We start from the raw sequence: 20903 nt of genomic DNA, 5'->3' as shown, positions 1-20903 counted from the left end.
GAGGACTAACGTTACACTCCGGAGACAACAAGTAGCTTACCTTTCTACCTTACTAGTTCCTTTTTTTTGCCTTGTTTGCCTTCGCTGACTGTATATGCAGGTACTGGGAATTTTGACTGCTCTTTCTCTGCCATAATTGTGATTCTTCCTAGCTTCCGTGCCTCTCTCCGTGCCTCTTCGCCTCCTCGAGCCAAACAGGTGCGCGCATGTGGGCAGCTCCTGTAGCGGCAGGGGTGGTAGCCATGGTAGCGAGGGAGAGTGACAGTCGCCCAGCCAATCATTTCATTCGTTCCGAATGAAAATAAGTAGCTGTTTATTGCGCCCTGAGAGGACTAGAGACACTCGATTTTTATACTCTCTTTTTCAGAGTACTTACATTTTAATTATGTATTGGTATATAAAAGTTTAAACAAATTTGGAAAAAAAAAATTTAGAAAAAAACTGCCGACCCTGCCTTTAAGTGACATCAAAAAGAGGGATGAATCACCCTAATGAGACACCTAAATTACAGACAGTTTCAGAGGGCTTAAACTCAAGTGCTGATGAAAAAAAAAAAAATAATGCTGTTTTTGTCCAATTAGCATCACCTCATTTTATTAAAGCTGAGTTTCAGGAAGTTAGAGCCCATCCAGTACTTGATGCCTAGATAGGTGCAGTAAGGAAGTAGTGTTTCAGAGCCGGTGGTGAGATCTGAATTTCATCATCAGCATAGTAGTGAGAGTTGATATCAAGGCAAGTGAAAAGAAAAGTGGGCCAAATACTGAACCCTGGGGAACATCTTATGTAAGAGGAGAGAAGTGGTAGATCTGTACTTTCATCAAAGACCCAATAGAAGCATTTGAATGATGTCATATTTTGGACACTATAAACACAAGACGTAATAGCATTTTGTGAGTAGATGACCCCCATCTCCGTGCCATCAGTCTTTGAATTTCAGCTTGATTTGTCTAAACAAAGTGATTATTATCCATCTCCAGCACAGCTGCCGTTGCATAATCCTGTTCAAGCAAAAGCAGGAACATGTGAAAACAATTAGCCACATGACCCATTCCAACTAGTAGAGACTTATCACAAAAGAGATGAGCGACTTGAACACATCCTCTTTCTTCAAAACAGAGGTCCACATCACATTTATTTCTGCTGTATATATTAATATCTATAGATATTCCATGTGGTCATTTATAAGAGTAATTGCAGAAAGCATTAATTTGAGGTTCAGACAGCTCACTAATGGTCCAACGTCTCCACATTTAGGTTTAAGTAATGAGACGGTATTAAATACCCATGCAAACCATTGAGCTAAAGTCTGCCTGATCGACGACTACACACCCTCAGAATTGTCAGGGTTTAAATTCAAATGATACAGGATAGTGTGTTACCCTTAACTATGCAATTGGTTCAAATTTTAAGATCTAGTCAGAAATCCAGTCTTTTTTTACAGTCTTCAAAAGAATGCAGGTTAAATAAGTCATCTGATACTACAGGAGAAGTGCAGCACCACCAGTTCCTGCCAAATTCAGTGACGAAAGCACGCAATCCAATGCGGTCGATAGGATCACTGTCCAGGTAACTGTAGAAAACGGTTCATCAGGAGACCAAAAACCTGATTCCACATTAATCTTTAAAATTATATAGGATGACAAACTCTTAGAGATAATATCTAACAGGTGTGACGCACACCCAGTTCCAGTTAAATCATGCGACGATTAGTCTGCCGAGAGTGCGCAAAAGATGACAACGGCAAGATACGTGGTTCAAATGACTTTATTTAGTCCTAAAGGTACACCAATATCCCAAACTAATTAAACAAAAACAGAGCTACAAGTTCTCATGATATTGACCATGAACGAAAGGTTTCCTCAGAATGCAGTAGGTGAAAGTTGTTTGGAGCAATGAATATTGTTCATTTAAGTCTATAACCTTCCACGAGAGACAAACTTCCTCCATGCCAGCCCAATGATCACATGACCACACTTTTAACATGCCCTCCACTTAAAAAAGAAAACTTAGAAATTGTACTATAACTAGACATTTCATTGGCACAAAAGTTAGAGCAAGTCTACAAGTCAATAAAGGGGGATATTCAGGACCAACATGGGCACAAACCTGTGAGTGATGCCGTTTAAGACGTGTATCCCGTGTTAGAGCACAACTGATTTAATTACGTGGTCCCTAGATGGAAAAAGCTTGTGATGAAGGTGTGACATCTTTGTGTAAAGCAAATTTCAAGAGAGCCCGTAATCTAACCATTCACTCAGTGCACAAAGAGGACTCTACGGTTAAACCGTGTGAGCACATGAGACTTTTTCCCCTCCGGAGAGGGAACGCATGTAAACAATGTGCTGTGTGCTAGCAAATCTACTAAAGCAAATAAACAGGCATTTTGCACCATCTGCTACTGGCAGGATGAGCTCCGGTCTAAGAAAATCAAAAGGCATGCTGAAGCAGGCATGTACAGATTATGAAACGAATGCACAGGAATGGCTCAAGGGTGATGTTTGAGAAGATCTAAGCTCAAACTGTACAAGCATGCAGAACTGAGCTGCTCTAACAGTGTTTGAGAAGTAAAACCTAACCAAAAGTCCATCCTTTGAACATTCAATATCTTTGAGAGTAAACAAAGTAACAGACAATACTTAATCATTCAAAAAGAACAATAAATAGAATGCAACAGGTTTTGTGTTGTCAGTTTTTCACTGGATGTGGAGAGGAAGCCAGTCAAGCCAATGCAAGAACTACGGAGAGAGAAGAAAAAAAAAAGAAAAAAAAAGGAGAATGAAAATGTTCTAAGTAAATTTATGCTTGAAGGTTAAAGAGATTAAAGGATATGTACCACTTAAAGCCTCCTGAGCAAAGTACTTCACATCCATATCTTGGTCCGTGGCTAGTTTCTCCAGGACTGGTTTGACCTCTGCCTGCAGAGCACTGTGGGATACATCATTGTTAGTATTGCTGTATGTTCGCTTATACCAAGAACAACAAAAGGGTATAGGCAGCTATTATTTAAACAAACCTGCTGTCCAGAACTGGCCCGATCTTCTGTAAGCACTTGGCTACATTAAAGCGCACATTGGCCACTTGGTCAGTGGACATCTTGAGGACAACAGGCAACATGTGCTTGGTAGTGATTTCCTGTCCACATGCTTCAGACAGAGCCTGACCAAAATAAAGAAAAGGAAAAAAAGGCTTCCAGTTATTCCCATCTTGCCACACCAGGTACTGATGAAATGACTACCAACTGGATGAGCACTTGGAGCAGGCACCATCCATACTTACATTGATGCAGAAAAGAGTGGTCATCCTGTGCAGGTAGTTGGAATCAATGGCCATGCCAAGGACTTTGGGCACAATGGTGTTCTCGGCCCATTCTGCTCCAAACTTCTCCACCAGCTTCATTAGGTTGCAGGTTGCAGCCTCTCGAATGGCATACACTGCAAAACACGGCAAAGATACTTCTGTTGACACGCATACTAAAATCAATGCTGTGGGCCAACGCCATTTAGATACTTTGCAATCACAAATATTTCAGTCCATGCTGCCAGATTTAGTCCACTGCCATACAACCTGAAGACACACAGTCACTTATCCATTAGACATTTATCCAAATAGTAACTTACAAATTCACTCATTAAAGGGACAGAACAAAAATCTTATTGTAAAACCTTACTATCACTATACCACAACTCTTGTCTAGTTGGTACTTAAATTCAATATAAAATAGAATTAAACCATTTTACTTTCAAAATGTGACATTAAACTGAATAATTGAGAAAAAAATAATAAAAAATAAAAAAATAATAATAATAATAATAATAAATATAAATATATATATATATATATATATATATATATATATATATATATATATATATAAAAAATAGTAATACATTCAAATTGATCAATTAAAAATACATAAATAGATTTGATCAAATAAATAAATAAATAAATAAACATATACATACAAAACACGTATACATAAATAAAATGGGACTTTTTCTGCTATATATTAAATAGATTGTGAAAACTGGATTTCTTTTTTAAACTGAGCAAGATTCACTAGTATCCTGTTAGCATTAAATTTCACACAATAAAAGCAAGAACTTTTATTAAGAAATTAGAAGGAAAGTATGTGAAATTTTATTTCATGTACAAGTTAAATCCCCATTTAAAGTCACAACAGTGATTTATGGATTGTCCCTTTAAGGGTTGAAGACAACAATCTTTACTTTACCAGTCCAGATTTTATCCGCTAAAGTACACCACACTCTTTATCAAACAGAGGTCCATCATTTCCCTCGTTTTTCTCCTCAAAGACGACTTGACATGAATTACATCTGTAATATTTACTTTGCTATTTTCAGCTTTCCCCGCTTGTTTGATCAGATTTCTGGCATGAGATTTGGACCTAAGTGGGGTTAAATCAACGTTGTTTTGGTGCTCAGCATTACCTCCACAGATTACATCCCACCTGATTTCACAATAACTCCAACAGAGATCACAATCTAAGCCATTTTACCTTCATTCTGGGAAGAGTAAATATCTACAAACATCCTGTGAAATTGTGCATCACAAATCTGCTTAACATCAGACGGGCGGCTCTTTCAAATCAGTCTGATGATGACATAACCCCCTTTCTCAAAAGGCTGGGAATTTGCCTGAGACAATCCTATTTAGAGTTTAAAATTCATGACAAATCCCCACCCATAGTCTCCACAGAGCTTATGAAAGAAAAAAAAAAGAAATACTTCAAGTCAGCTAAAATGTGATGAGCACTTTCATGAAGTAGGTCAGGCTTTAAGAAGGGGATTATAAAACACACACAAAATGAGACAATCCATTTGACACTGTGTACCTTCTGCATATGTGCCTGTGTGTATTTGTCAGAAAGATGAGTTCATATTTACACATGACAGGACCGATAATAGCACCGCTTCGGCTCTGAGCTCTTATGTAAGACAACAGCACTGGCCCAGCAGCACAGGATATACAGGAACATTCCAGTGATGTAACCCATCTGGCCCTTTGTCTACAACTGTGTCAGAGTGTAATTGTGCGCGTGTGTGTGCGGTCAAGTTCCTCACTGAAAATCACCATGCAAAACACCTCAACAGCTGGATCTACTCAGCGCGTGGTTCAGAGTAAGATCATAACCATTCTGACAACCATTAAATTGAAGATTTACTAAGAGGCTCATCAATCTGAAACATTCATTACCATTGACATGTCACTCAAAACAAGATCAGCAGGCAGTTTAAAATCTGTATCTGTTCAAAAAAAAAAAAGCTATGAAGCTGTATATTAGATATTGTGATGGCAAAGCTGAATTTTCAGCAACCATTACTCCAATCTTTAGGGTCACATATGTTGATTTAGTGCTTTTTTCAGAATTCTTTACAATTTTACAAAAGTTTTCAAAGACTTTACTGTAACTTTCGATTAATTCAATGCACCTTTGTTGTATAAAATTCTTTCTGACCACAAACTTTTGTATGGTAGTGTATATGTAATGTGTAATTTTAATTAATACATGAAAAACAGAATCTCAATAACTTACAGTCTATTATTACTGTATTTATAGACTGTACTTCGACACAAGATTCAGATCTTTGTGCAAATGTACCTTTTCTACTTCAAAATAATAATAATAATTATTAACATAGCCATTAATTATAGCCAATCAACATTACAGTATAACTGAAAGCTATAATTTGTAACTATAATTTGTAACTATAACTGTAAGCTATAATTTGTAACATTTAAAAGGCTTTTAAAAACATTTAATTTAAGTAAACTTTAAAAAAATCTTTACGTAAACCCATTGTAATAAATGTCACATTTAACTGTGCTTTAAATATATAAAGGTTCAACGCTAAGAGTTTTTTTTATTTATTTTTATTGGTCCAGTCAGACCGGTTCAGATTTTTCCCTTTTTTTTTAAGACATTTTTTAAGTTTTTAGGTCTAACAGGTATAGGTACATCTAAAATTATGATTTGAATATAGATTAATCCTTATTAAAGCTACAAAAGTGATTCAGTCAAAAGCAGTGAGTGATTTTCTCTGTCTTTTGTTCTTTGATTAACATTAAAATCAAACAGCAGTGGTTTTTTTAGGCTGCTGTCACTTTAAGACCTGCACATGATCCGGATCTGACACACATTCTATTTTCTCACAACTCTTTACATTCATTTAACACTTTCTTAACCAATTTAAGACCATGCTTATGAGGATACTCGCCAATAACGGGCATTTCAGCATAATTTTGTGCATTTTTGTCCATTCAAGTGCGAAAGAGAACTCGATGCGGCACTGCCGTGCTGTCTGAAGCAGCATTCTGTGCGCGCGCTTCGAGCATTTGTTCACAGAGAGCCGCTTCACAGACAGTGAAGATACTTCCGATGTACTTAAGATCCGCTAGTACAGGTTTGATTTCTTTTTTGCATCTTATCGTGCTTGAATTGTTTAATGGCACTTAAATGAATGATGGCGTGATCATTTAATGTAACGCCAGCCAAAGGATGCCAGGAAAAAACAGATGCTGCGTTAATTACATTCATTTTTTTCAGTTTAACGCGTTAAAAAGATTTAAAATCACATGCATTAATGCATTAATTTTGACAGCACTAGTAAAGACATTGAGACGATTTTAAGCAAAATAGTTGAAAGCCCATCAATACAATCACTTGTAATGTGATAATTACTTTTGACCAATACATGGCACTGAAAACAAATTGATCTGATGTGGTCTGTGTTGGGTGGCAATTACAAACAAAGTTTGGTGTCAATGTCAAATCTATACAGCCTCAGATGCAGTTTGGCATTATGCAGTCAAATTCATTGATGCGGTATACGAATACGGTTTTGTCTATCAACATGAAATCCCTACCTTTTTGCCAGCATGGTATGAAGATGACCTGACTCAAATTTGGTGAAAACCAGACAAACGGTCTAAGAGTTTGAAAAAGTAGGTTTTTAAAGAAAAACAAAATGGCGGACAGGAAGTTCAACCGACTATGGCAAAATTGGTATCCATGTTCTCGGCATTACCCAAGGAAACTATTAAAGGGGTGGGATAATGCACCTTTTTACAATATGTTAAATAAGTCTCTGTTGTCCCCAGAGTGTGTATGTGAAGTTTTAGCTCAAAATAACCCACAGATAATTTCTTACAGCATGTTAAAATTGTCCCTTTCTGAGGTTCAGTAAAAACACGTCAATTCGTGAGTCCCTTTAAATGCAAATGAGCTGCTGCTCCCGGCAGAGAGGGCGGAGCTTCAAAAGCTTGTGTGTGTTAGCAGCTCCGATAACCTCAGGCAGGCAAGCACTAAAATGCCAGAAACTGTTCTGCCTTTTGTTTAAACTGGAGTCGGACAATGATGAAGAGACTCAAGAAGTGACGACATGAAGAATGCAACAGGATGTTTCTGAATGGTTATTTGATGAATTTATGTTGCTGATGTGGAGTTAACTATCTTCAATTAGCATATTCTGTCATAATCTATAAATTGCTCGTGTGGGAACTGTTGTAAGAAGCCTACAGCATGACATGCTATTGCATTTACGTGCAATGTTACGTACTGTATTGCATGTGAAAAGACGGATGCGACAGTTTGAGCAGACTCACAAATGTGCTCAACTACAACAACTCTTCCACTTCTCAACATGGACTGTGTTCCTGGGGGCAGGTTTATGTAAATGTAAGGGTTAGTGATGTCACTAACCCGGGAGGAATGTCGTGTAGTCCCTACCAGCCATTTGTTGTAGTCCTTAAAAAAACGTTTTCTTTAAACGCAAATATCTTCCTTTGCTTTGAACTTTGATCATTGTAACTTTACAGATGTTGTTTATGCTCAAACAGCAACATTACACACTAACTAAAGTTAGAAAAGTGAAATCATAGTCAACCACCCATTTAAGAACCCATTTCATTACAATAGGAACAATTTCATCAAAAGCTATAATTATGGTTCAAAAGTTATTAGCATAAACATGAGTGCAACTATGGACAGTTGGTGGCATTAGAGATTGAGTTAAAAACTCCAAAATCGCTGTGGTTAAATGTTCAGACTGTCCTCTACCTATGTGCCAAATTTTATAACTTTCCAGCAGGCTGTTTTATGGGTTGCCATAGACTTCAAGAGCAGAATAATAAAAAGAAAGGCCCCTAATAAAGACAGACAAAGACACACAGGTAAAAGAGAAAGAAGGGGAAATAAAGCAAGAATGATGAACAGTGGGCTTATCAATCTCTTGTAATTGTCCAAGAGAGCAGAGCAGAAAAGTCTAGAGATACATGCGTGTTTCTCTTTCCCCTTTTGGGGAAGGAGTAGGACAGAAGAGAGGCAGACAACTACTTCACGTCTTGGCTGTGCTATCTTCAAATGTAAGCAAATGCATCTGGTTGAACTTATACAGTTTAAAGGTTTTGGTTCATTGTTGTCAATAGCTCAATACATCTTTACACATCATTTTGAATCATCATACACTGAAAAAAAAGAGGACCCAGAAGACCTACCGTGATCAATGAGCCACGCCATGCACAGGGAATTCAACTTCTCATCGAAAAACTCCACTCCCTAGCAACAAAGTAGGAACAGTTACATTCCATGCAGTTAAAAAGAATAATTAGCTGGAAAAAAAAAAAAAAAGAAAAGAAAAGAAAAAAAAAACATTTGCAAATCAGTTTGTTTGTACACTCCTTTTGGGAGATCTGGTTAACATTCCCTTAAATTGTATGAAAAATCCTATTTAAATTTTTTTTTACAGAATAAAGACCATTAAGAGGTTTGAAACATCAGTAAATGACAGAATATTTATTTTTGAGTACAAGGAAGAAAGCAGACTAGTCTTCAGTCCAGATCCATCTAATCAATCTGCAAGAGTGGCGCACAGACTCACCAGTTGGCCAGCCAGCAATGGCATGTACTCAATGATGGCCAGTCGAACCCTCCACTTGGCATCCTCAGCCAGCTCCACTATAGCTGGCAGAAGAGACTGAGAGAGCTGCCGGATCCCGATCACCTCATTCACGCAGTCCAGATTAGAAATGATGTTCAGACGCACCTCAGGGCACTACAGGGAAATAGTACAATATATTTATGATTAAATCAATCAATAAATTAAATATATTAATCTATAAATAATTAGTCAAATAATCAATTATTATAATTTTTTTTTAAATTAATCAATTAATTTAATGTTTAATTGGTTTAAATTATTTCAATTTAAATACATTTGTTTTTCAAGGAAGGATTAAACAAGGCTAGCCTGGTAACAGCAACCAAAAAGTAAAATAAAAAAAGATTTCCTTTACAATAACATGGAAAGATGAATCAGACATAATAAGACCAGTAATAAGATTGGTGTATTAAACATGTCTTGAAGAAAGTAAACATAGGCAACATTCATTTCATGGCTTTAAAGTAATCATAATTTCTTGTAATTATATGAGTAAAAGTCACATGTATGAATTTTACTGAAAAGGAAAAGGTCTCTTTTTATATTTCCTTAAAAGGCTCCAGGAGGACGCCACACTCATGTGATATTGTTACAGCATATGCATACATGCTGCCAAATATTTGATGACCTGCTTGAGCAAGTGCACTTTGGTGATGACTGACTAAAATCCAAACAACAAAGTTTGTTAGTCAAACAGAGCCGGACGGAGAAGCGGCCAATGGAAATACACTTCAGGACAGAATTCACAGAACCCAGCTCTTAACATTTTCAGATTGTGTGTTTGACAATCGAGAGGAGTCCAATAAAACAGAAGGGAACACAAACACAGGAGGAAAGCGTTTGGATGGGTTTTGGTTTTGGCATGGCCTAGCTGAAAGCTGAGGCCAAAGTTCAACTTCATTTAAAAACAGACTAAGAGTTTATTACTACAATTTAAAAGCTAATACATCTCAGAGAGTGCTCACGGATGAGAGCCCAATAAAAGGAACATCAATCAAGGACTTTAGTGAAGATCATTTAGGAAACATCCCTTAAGCTCAACACAAGGTGACCTACCTCATCCTTCAGTTGGGCCAGGAAAAGGGGCAACAGATGTTCTACGGTGTTGTCCTTGCCCAAGATGGTAGAGAGACCCATGATGACAGAAGCCAGGGCAGACTTCACATGCTGGTTTGTGTCAGACACCAGCTCCTGTTAAGGGAAGAGAACGAGACTTGAGGGCTTTGAAATCAAGTTTTTATTTTACAAGTAGCTGTAATCAGAGAGATGGTGATTGTAGGATGGGGTGGAAAAAATTATCAATACACATCTCAATTCTGAATCAATCTACAGAAAATACAAATCAATCCCAAAAAATAAATAATTATGTCTACTTTACAGACAATTTGGCAACGAGTCAACCATACTACTCACCTACACTATTGCTGAAAAAAAAAAATGCTTCTAAAATTCTTTTAGAATCATACCATGGCTCCCTATACTGATTCATTTGGTGCCTAAACATTTCCAAACCAATCACTGTAGTCTTTGAAGAAAAGCAGCACCAGGGTGGGATCCATTTGAGCCTGTAAACCTGGACATTTATTTGCTTGTAAAACGTTGCAGAGGGTCCAAAAACCTAAATTATCTTTGATCTGATGATGTTTCAGCGGGTGGCTTGTGTGGATAAGCTAATTTCCGATCACACCAGCCGGCAAAGTAAGCAGAAAGCTGTTTGTATCTGTGAGGAAGAATCCGTTTGCATAAGCTTATTAACAGACATCAAACATCAGGTCATGAGACTCTCAGGCCACTTAAGAGCAAAGAACACCTTGTGCAGCCCAAGCAAGCAGACCGAAGGCTGTTTCACTGTTCTTTGTAGTCCAAATCAGAAAAAAGGCTTGTCCTAAACTGACTGCTTAGGCCCCATCCACACTACTGCGTTTTCGTTTAGAAACGGAGACCTTTTGCTACGTTTGCACCTCCCGTCCAGACTAAAACGGCAAAAACGAAGACCTAAAACGGAGAAGTTTAGAAACACTGCCGACCCCGTTTTGCGTTTTGAATCTCCGGAGGGCGTTTTAGTGAAGACGGGTCAAAACGGAGGACTTTAGAGACGATGACACAGAGGCTCACGCTCGGCTCTATGATTGGGTGTCATCAGGCATGGAGTATACACAGGTAATATTCAGTACCAGTAAACTCCACCCACTGGAACAGTTTCTTACAGTAAGAAACTGCCGTGTCTCGGGCGCGGTAAACGCGTGCATGCTAGAAATAGAACCGACGCCTATTTTTCATGCGACACGCAAGCGTGTTGGAAGCGTTTCCAGGCAAAATAGAATAGGAAAAGATGTTTATATGTCATTTTGACACAAATACATATTAATAAATGACATTTTGTTGTTTGAAAGCATTTTTTACAGTCTATGTTTGAAAGTCTCTAGGTTTACACCGGCACGCGCATGCCCAGTGTTGGTGAATGGTCACGTGATCCGCGTTTTCAGTCGTTTTAATGTGGACGGAGATCAATTCTAATACGCAGCTAAAACGCTGGTGTGGACGGAGATCGTATTCGTTTTAATTCTCCGTTTCTAAACTAAAACGCAGTAGTGTGGATGGGGCCTTAGTCTCAAGTTCTATTTCCATAAGACACTAACTACAAATGGAAAAATTAAGGGCCAATCATTATTACACCATATGTGAAGCAGATGTGATCCATACAAGCCACTCGCTGAAACATCACAATTTTCAAGAAACGGCTGAAGACGCATCTTTTTTGGCAACACTTAATCCATTAATACTATCTTCTATTCTATATCTATTATCTTTATATATAAATTATTTTATTTTTTTTAAATTGATTAAACTGGGAAGGGTCATGGCACTTGCATATTGTTGTCCTATTGTTAGATTAACTGCTTCTATTGTTCTCATTTGTAAGACGCTCTGGATAAAAGCATCTGCTAAATGAATAAATGTGGCAGGTGAATCATTGAACCAGAACTCTGGATAAACTGATTGATTAAATTCACAAATTGCCTGAACTACAGCCTTACAAAATATACCATGGCAGCAATAGTTACTTACTACAGTAAAATCCTGATACATTAATATGGCATCTCCTTTAAAATGTATAAGAAGCTTTGTTGTCATTTTGTTGTTTAACCTTTTTTGGTAGGATACCAGTTTCAAAGTATTTTTGGCAGAAAATAGTTAAACTGTACATTTTATCTAATATTTTAATTTATACCATGGCCTGTCTGAATACTCAATTTTAACTGGCTGGAAGGTGTGCAATAAAACCTTTTAATCACCGTTCTATAGTAATGCGTGGCTTTCATTAGCACACACACAGGAACAGGAACACAGAAACTTGTTCCTGCCCAACAACTTTCATTAATAAAGTAACTTCGATATTGAATTGCCCCATTATATTACTCAGCAAGGAGGTGGTAACGTCACTGTTTTTCAGCAATTCAACTTAATTCAATTCAACTGATAGCATCATTGCTAAAGAGAAGCTGCACAGACGCAGGTAATTCACACGTCTGTCTTTCTTTCTCTCTCTCTCTCTCTAGGCTAATTAAAAATGTAACCTTACCACACTACTTTGTCTCTGTGTCTGATTTAAGGTGGACAGAATGCTAGATCGAACGAGTAGTAGCTAAATAAAACAACCGCCATTTTAACCTTTCCAGTAAAATTTAGTGCTTTAACTTGTCAATGCTGGAAAATGACCATTGAATGATTTTAATGCACCACATGGAAGCAAAGAACCACCCGACACGAAGCGGAGTTCAAATAATTTAATGTACAGCTAGCCGTGGATTATACCGCTTATACCATGATTATCCCTTAATTAAAACCATGCTAAACAGCAGTATTTAGCCACAAATGTATTTAACTACTTGTGGCACATATACAAATGCCTATTAAGGACTTCTAGGAAATAAATGAATAATATCAAAAGGTCAAAATGAATCTAAATGAAAAAAGAATTCAAAATGAAGTTAATATATCAGATAATTTTTAGCTGTTTAGTTGTTTGTTTGTTAAATTTGATTCATCTTGACTTGCTGTATTAGTCTTTATTAAGTGAATTGGTTGAATTGGAAAAGGAAGAAAGACATTTAAATTAGAATTTCTTTGATTCATTTGTTTCTCCAGACAATACAGCATTTTTACAAATTCTATTTAGCAGTAAAACACATTTTTAGTTAATTCTTCTGGTAAACTCAGGCTTAATTCAGTAAAACTGTACTGAACTGCAAGCAAGCAACTATTTACATTTTCAAACAACAGACGTTGCCCCAAAGTGCTTTACAACAATGATGACATTAAAACCAACATTTAATATTACAACATAGCAAACAAGACAAAAGCTAAAGAAATTAAATACGTTTTTAAATAAGACTTAAGTGGCAATTGATGGAGCTGACCTCACGTGGAATGGGAGAGTTTGGGACCTACCACGGAAAAAGCACAATCTCCTCGGTTTAAAATTACAGAGAGGAACCTTTAAAAGTAGTTGATATGAAGACCTGAGAACTCTAGAAGGAGAGTAGAAAATAAGATGATGACTAATATACTGGGGGGCAAGACCTGATAGTGCCTTGTAAACAAACAGGATAATTTTGAAATCAATCCTGAATTTAACAGGAAGCCAATGTAAGGACTGCAGTACAGGGGTAATATGGTCCCTCTTTCTCGCTCTCATTTAAAGCCTTGCAGCTTCATTTATATAATGCCATTTCACTCCCTCTAGAACCATGATTTAGTCAGTCACATGCATATACCAGGAAATAAAAATAATAAAAACCTAACCCTAGCCTGATGCTACAATAAACCTAGAGACAGACTGTTGACATGGGATCACTAAAGGGTGTAATGGATAACAACAGTGACCCCTGCTGCCCATGACCTCAGAAAGGATGGACAGTTCAATGACAAGGTTAACTCACCTGCTGATGATGACCTAAATAAATGAGTACAGATGGGGCATAAACCTTAGTCTGTATATATTAGGGGTGTAACGGCTCAAATTACTCACGGTTCGGTTTTTATCACTGTTTCAATGTCACGGTTTCGGTAAGGTTCGATATGTGCTATGTTCAGGGGGAAAAAAGGACTACTGTCAAATAAAAATAAAGAAAATAAGAACAAATAATCAAACTACAAGCAACAGCACAAACATACAATAGAGAAAATATACAAATAAAATAAATGGTGCTTATCAGGTTTAGGCATCTAAAGTGGTTTTCAGGTACAGAAAATTGAATAAAGTAATCAAAAGTAAAATAACCATATAATCTTCACTGTATAAATGAAATAAGGATTAATCATTATTTAAGTTACAAAAGCTATTCAGTCAAGAGCAGTGAGTGATTTCCTTGACTTTTGTTGTTTCATTAACATTAAAAACAGACAGCAGGAATATTAGGCTGCTGTCACTTTAAGACAATGCACAGATCTAAAATACTGATACACATGCGTTGTCTGTCTTGACTGTTTACATTCACTTAAGACATAACCTACTTTGTTTGCAAGGATACTCGCAAAGACGGCATTGACAATTTGTGTGTGAATTTGTCCATTCAGCCCAGCGCAAGACATGAAAGAGAACTCAATATTTGCGCGCTGTCTGAGAGGCAGCTTTCTACACATCTTCTTGCGTTTGAATTTTTAAATTGTAAAGACTTAAATTATTTAATTTAAACACAAAAAGCAACGTGTGCTGTTTAGGTCCCACCTGCGCTCGCGCACTATCAACACCCGAGTGATGACGGGTGAATGACTGGTCATATTAAATCATACAGCACTTGTATTGAACAAAGTTTACAAAGAGTGACTGTTTTGTCCAAGGTGTTTTTTTGTTTGTTTTGTTTTTTACTATCGCTGTTCTAATGTATTGGGAAGCCAGAATACGCATCCATCAACAGAAACATACATTAGTCTGTTTTACACGTTATTTTCAACAAACCATATTATAGATGTGTCATCAGATTTAAGATGAACCGCGGTACAAGTGCGTGCCGAACCGTGGGTGGAGAACGGTTCAGTTTTTTACCGATAACCGTTACACCCCTAGTGTATATGCATGTATGTTTGAAGTATGAGCTACTTTACTGCAATTACTTTGTCATTAATTAAAAAAATCTATCACTTGTTTATGGCAAAGATGTAAACACCCCCCAAAATAACACAAAAACAACAAGATCTCTTGCAGAGACAACCTGGACACCTTCCCAGATATGATATCACATTATCAAAAAACAAGCTTGAGTTTTCTAAGTACCCCCTCCAGAGAACTTGGCCGGCACCGTGCAGCATAACTGTTCAGCCACACGCAATTTCATAAACAAGTGGGCGAGATTAAAATTTGTACCTTGACGCATGGCAGAATATGAGTCATGATGATGGTCTCCCTGCTGTCTTCAGGCAAATTTTCACAGAATACTGCAGAGATAAACAGGCCATGAAATAATGTTGTTTTTGTGTGGCTGTTTTCATAGAGAAATCAAGCTTTGGGAAGTTGGCAGAGGGACACCTCACCTTTCACCTTGTTGGCAGAAGCAGCCCGGACCTCTGCCTCGCAGTCTTTCAACAAGTTCTGGAAGGCCGGGACCAGATCATTCTTGGTGATCTCTGGGCCAACTGCTTTTTGCAACTTTACACAAACAGAAAAACATCCACTTAATCTATGTCTCAGAGGAAATGTGGATAACGGCCAAATATGCGTTTCGTAAGTACCCACTTCTGAGAATTTGTCTGCCACCATGTAGCGCACCCTCCAGGACTTGTCCTCAGCTGCCTGACGTAAAGTGGGCATGACCAGAGCCTCCAAGTCATCCTGTGGCAGGAGAGTAGCAATGCTGACACCAGCTTCTACCGCCAAAAGACGCACAGAGTCCTGCAGAGAAAAGTAAACGTCTGGGTTAATGACATAAGAATGCGAAAAAAAAAAAAAAACGGTTACACTTTATTTTAAGGTGTTATTGTTACAGTGTAATTATATATTTAAGTACTGAGTAATATTAAGCAACTACATGTACTTACTATAGGGTTAGGGTAGGATTAGGTTGACGGTTAGTTGCATGTAATTATGCATCATTTACTGTTATTACTATAGTAAGTACATGTAACAAGGACACTGTAAAATAAAGTGTTACCAAACAATCTTTGAAAAATGCATATACCATTAGGAAAATTTTTGATTTAATGACTCTAAAAATGTCATGCGTGGTGTAAACCAAGTAAAAAGGTAATGCACAAGCAATGACATGTTTTAGCATAGCGAGCACCAGGAGAATATGTGCGCGCGGCTTATCTGTGTAAGAGACCCAACGAATGCCTGCATTGAAAGCACGAGTACTGTGTGAGGAACAAAATGAACGTTTACGGAGTTTCAGTGGCATTACTAAACTACTATATGTTGAATATAACGCATAATAATGCAATGGGGAAATATTTGTGGGTCCTGATAATAAAATATATTATTATACATATATATTATAAACAAACACGACCACAATTATATAAATAAATTCAATAAATATATTTATAATTAAAAATATAAAAATATTATTCATTATTAAATAATTGTGTTTAGTTTAAGTATGTATTAAAATGAATCGCATTTTTAAATAAATTAATAGATCTGGAAAAAAAAGCAAGAAAAAAAAGCAAGCATCATGCCATTGACCAACCAACAGCCCCAATAAACAGTCTTTCTGTAAGCAAATGTGTACCAGCGTACCTGCTCATCAGATGCTAGTGCTGTAAAGAGAGGAATGATGTCACTCTTAACATAGTCCAGCTCCAGAACCTTAGCAAACTCGCCTAGCTTAGAGGCGGCGGCACGACGCACCATGGGAGTGTCGTCTGAGCAAAGTGTGCGGAAGTGCCTGTGAAGACAACCATATTAATAAATACTGAACATGACCACAATGATCAAGGTGATGTTTTTATGAGTATGTCATAAAGACAAGGCATCATTTGAACTTACTGACGGATTTCCGCTTTAACAGTACTGGACACACGAGGGTAGCAGACGCTAAACAGCCCGCACGCAGACGTTCGGGAGGTGAACCAGTCGCCGCTGGCCAAGCGCTTCATAAGCGGCACAAAATGCACCTCTAGGTCTACGGGGGAATGTTCCTGAGAGATCTTTCGCAGAGACTCCACGGCCTTGTCCCGCACAACCGTCTCCTCCACTGTGGCCAAACTCTCCAGGGGAGGCTGAGGAGGAAAAGTGCAGGATGAAAACATGCAGTAAGGTGCGTCTCCACACCAGATAACCCATGGCTAAAATCTCATCTGGTCATCATCTAATTATTTAATGGATTAATTTGCCTCTTATCACTTACCAAGAGACAGTGCACAAACTCAGGACCTCCAACAAGTACAGTGAAGCTCCCGAGCTGCTCAGCCAGGGCCAGAAGAACTTCATCCTCATCATATATGGTGTCTACAGATGAAGGGGTGTCAGTTAGCTAATTGATATTTTGGCAAGTAATACTTAATTAAATATAATTAAAATCTCATATATTGATCTAGTGAAACAACACTCAGGTCTGGTGACGCATTTAGTACTCCATTCATTTTAAATACTTTTGAATCCCCGTCTCTTTCTTACAATCTGCTGCAAGTTTACATTCACATCTGCCTCCATCCAATCATTTTTTCTTTTTCGATAAACCATTTCACAACGCAAAAGAAAAGATGATGCATAATAGCGATACTTCCATTACAACTATTATTGCAAAATAAAAACCCTATAATTTGTTAAAAATATTAATTTAATAATTTATATATAGCAAAAAAACATGAAGTATATACAGTGAGGAAAATAAGTATTTGAACACCCTGCTATTTTGCAAGTTCTCCCACTTAGAAATCATGGAGGGGTCTGAAATTGTCATCGTAGGTGCATGTCCACTGTGAGAGACATAATCTAAAAAAAATAATCCAGAAATCACAATGTATGATTTTTTAACTATTTATTTGTATGATACAGCTGCAAATAAGTATTTGAACACCTGAGAGAATCAGTGTTAATATTTGGTACAGTAGCCTTTGTTTGCAATTACAGAGGTCAAACGTTTCCTGTAGTTTTTCACCAGGTTTGCACACACTGCAGGAGGGATTTTGGCCCACTCCTCCACACAGATCTTCTCTAGATCAGTCAGGTTTCTGGGCTGTCGCTGAGAAACACGGAGTTTGAGCTCCCTCCAAAGATTCTCTATTGGGTTTAGGTCTGGAGACTGGCTAGGCCACGCCAGAACCTTGATATGCTTCTTACAGAGCCACTCCTTGGTTATCCTGGCTGTGTGCTTCGGGTCATTGTCATGTTGGAAGACCCAGCCTCGACCCATCTTCAATGCTCTAACTGAGGGAAGGAGGTTGTTCCCCAAAATCTCGCAATACATGGCCCCGGTCATCCTCTCCTTAATACAGTGCAGTCGCCCTGTCCCATGTGCAGAAAAACACCCCCAAAGCATGATGCTACCACCCCCATGCTTCACAGTAGGGATGGTGTTCTTGGGATGGTACTCATCATTCTTCTTCCTCCAAACACATTTAGTGGAATTATGACCAAAAAGTTCTATTTTGGTCTCATCTGACCACATGACTTTCTCCCATGACTCCTCTGGATCATCCAAATGGTCACTGGCAAACTTAAGACGGGCCTTGACATGTGCTGGTTTAAGCAGGGGAACCTTCCGTGCCATGCATGATTTCAAACCATGACGTCTTAGTGTATTACCAACAGTAACCTTGGAAACGGTGGTCCCAGCTCTTTTCAGGTCATTGACCAGCTCCTCCCGTGTAGTTCTGGGCTGATTTCTCACCTTTCTTAGGATCATTGAGACCCCACGAGGTGAGATCTTGCATGGAGCCCCAGTCCGAGGGAGATTGACAGTCATGTTTAGCTTCTTCCATTTTCTAATGATTGCTCCAACAGTGGACCTTTTTTCACCAAGCTGCTTGGCAATTTCCCCGTAGCCCTTTCCAGCCTTGTGGAGGTGTACAATTTTGTCTCTAGTGTCTTTGGACAGCTCTTTGGTCTTGGCCATGTTAGTAGTTGGATTCTTACTGATTGTATGGGGTGGACAGGTGTCTTTATGCAGCTAACGACCTCAAACAGGTGCATCTAATTTAGGATAATAAATGGAGAGGAGGTGGACATTTTAAAGGCAGACTAACAGGTATTTGAGGGTCAGAATTCTAGCTGATATACAGGTGTTCAAATACTTATTTGCAGCTGTATCATACAAATAAATAGTTAAAAAATCATATATTGTGATTTCTGGATTTTCTTTTTTAGATTATGTCTCTCACAGCGGACATGCACCTACGATGACAATTTCAGACCCCTCCATGATTTCCAAGTGGGAGAACTTGCAAAATAGCAGGGTGTTCAAATACTTATTTTCCTCACTGTAAATATATTCTAAAATCTAATATGAAAAAACAAAAACAAATTTGTCTTCTTTTTTGATAATCTGTTTAACTCGGATGGATTATGGAAGAAAACGTTTGTCGCTACATCATGACTATTATTGCAAATTTAAAAACTCAATACATTTTTTACAATATTTGTTAAATAATTTATATAGCAAACAAATATTAAATATATATTCCATCTAATAGGAAAAAAATAGCAGATCAGAAGGAAAAAAATATGTGCAATGATTGAAAAACAAAAGCTATTAAGTAGTTCATTTGTATCAGAAAAAAAGAAAAGAAATTATTATTATTTTTTGAATAAGAGCAAATGCAGATGGATGGATTGAATTCTTACCAGTGAGGAAGGGCAGTAGTTCAGTCCGTGTTCTCTCCACACCCAGTGCCAGAGCAATAGTGGACAACTTCTTGATACTGTTCAACCGCAACTGAGGATGTGCACAGAATTACATTAATAGTCACAAAAAAAGATGCAATTCTGTTTCATTGCTTTAAGCATAGAGATCTAGGTCAGTGGCTCTAATTCATAGTACAGGAGGAACTCAACACTACACATTTGGATGATTCCTCACACACACCATTCAAGGCTTCAAGACCTGCCATGGGTGTGTCAGGTAAGGGGGACACAGAAAATATGCAGTGCCCAGGTCTGTCGGTTCAGTATCTAGAACCATAGTCTGGATCATGTCAAACCATAGACGCTAAAAAAAATAATAATTGGTGTCAAACTCGCATCCTAGTGTTCATCTTTTAACAGGCCGCCAAAAACGCAAAGTATGCATCCCACTACGTTTTGAAACACAGCCGGTCAATTTCATGATTATTATGACGGCCAACTTCTATCCACACACAGGTTTCATTCTGTCTCATTCAATTTGAGCATTTTCTGCACAAAAACAAAATACTACAAGACAAGGTGGAAACAATAAGGAGAAGAAAAAGCGAATTCTTTTGTAAATGATTCGCTGTATGAGAAAATCGGTTAGCGTAATGATAGAGGATGCTAATAAAGCGCGATATATATATATATATTTTTTTTTTAAATATGAATTAAACACAAATTTTCTTAGACTGATGTATACCTGAACATCTTCATTCCTCAGTTCATCGATTAAAACCGCGATGGGATAAAGCGAATCGTCTCCGTCTGCTCCTGCCATTTTAGACTTGGATGATGATCACCTCAGACTCAGAGAAGCTTCCGCTCGGAGCAAAGGCTGATGGGAAAACACCCAACAAATTTAAAGTTCAGTTACAGAGTGAGAACAGAGCCCGTCTGGTGAGAACGAATTATAACCATGCACAGGCCTACATAAAAATAAAAATAAAAACTCAAAAATAACAAAAAAGTATATATTGGTTGTAATATAATAAATAATATTGATTCATATTTAAAGTCAGAGGCAAATTAAAGGAATAGTTCACTTTAAAATGAAAATTCTGTCATCATATACTCACCCTCATGTTATTTCAAACCTGTATGAATTTCTTTCTTCT

General features: G+C 37.7%; 1 protein-coding gene across 1 annotated transcript; it reads right to left on the bottom strand.

Moving 5' to 3' along the window:
- Positions 1 to 1746: 1746 nt before the first annotated feature.
- Positions 1747 to 20628, bottom strand: ppp2r1bb (protein phosphatase 2, regulatory subunit A, beta b). The gene is made up of 15 exons (XM_084126552.1): positions 20489 to 20628; positions 19744 to 19834; positions 17306 to 17406; positions 16945 to 17177; positions 16696 to 16843; positions 15694 to 15849; positions 15492 to 15606; positions 15325 to 15395; positions 10014 to 10148; positions 8898 to 9071; positions 8515 to 8575; positions 3277 to 3431; positions 3014 to 3156; positions 2834 to 2925; positions 1747 to 2735 (listed from the first exon to the last, which is right to left on the bottom strand). Exons 1-15 carry the CDS (start codon positions 20564 to 20566, stop codon positions 2719 to 2721), a joined length of 1770 nt encoding a protein of 589 aa, XP_083982678.1. The 5' UTR covers positions 20567 to 20628; the 3' UTR covers positions 1747 to 2718.
- Positions 20629 to 20903: the final 275 nt, after the last annotated feature.

This window comes from Abramis brama (genome assembly GCF_963993115.1).
Source record: "Abramis brama genome assembly, chromosome: 10".
Taxonomy (NCBI): domain Eukaryota; kingdom Metazoa; phylum Chordata; class Actinopteri; order Cypriniformes; family Leuciscidae; genus Abramis; species Abramis brama.
This window is presented reverse-complemented; position numbering and strand designations above follow the sequence as displayed.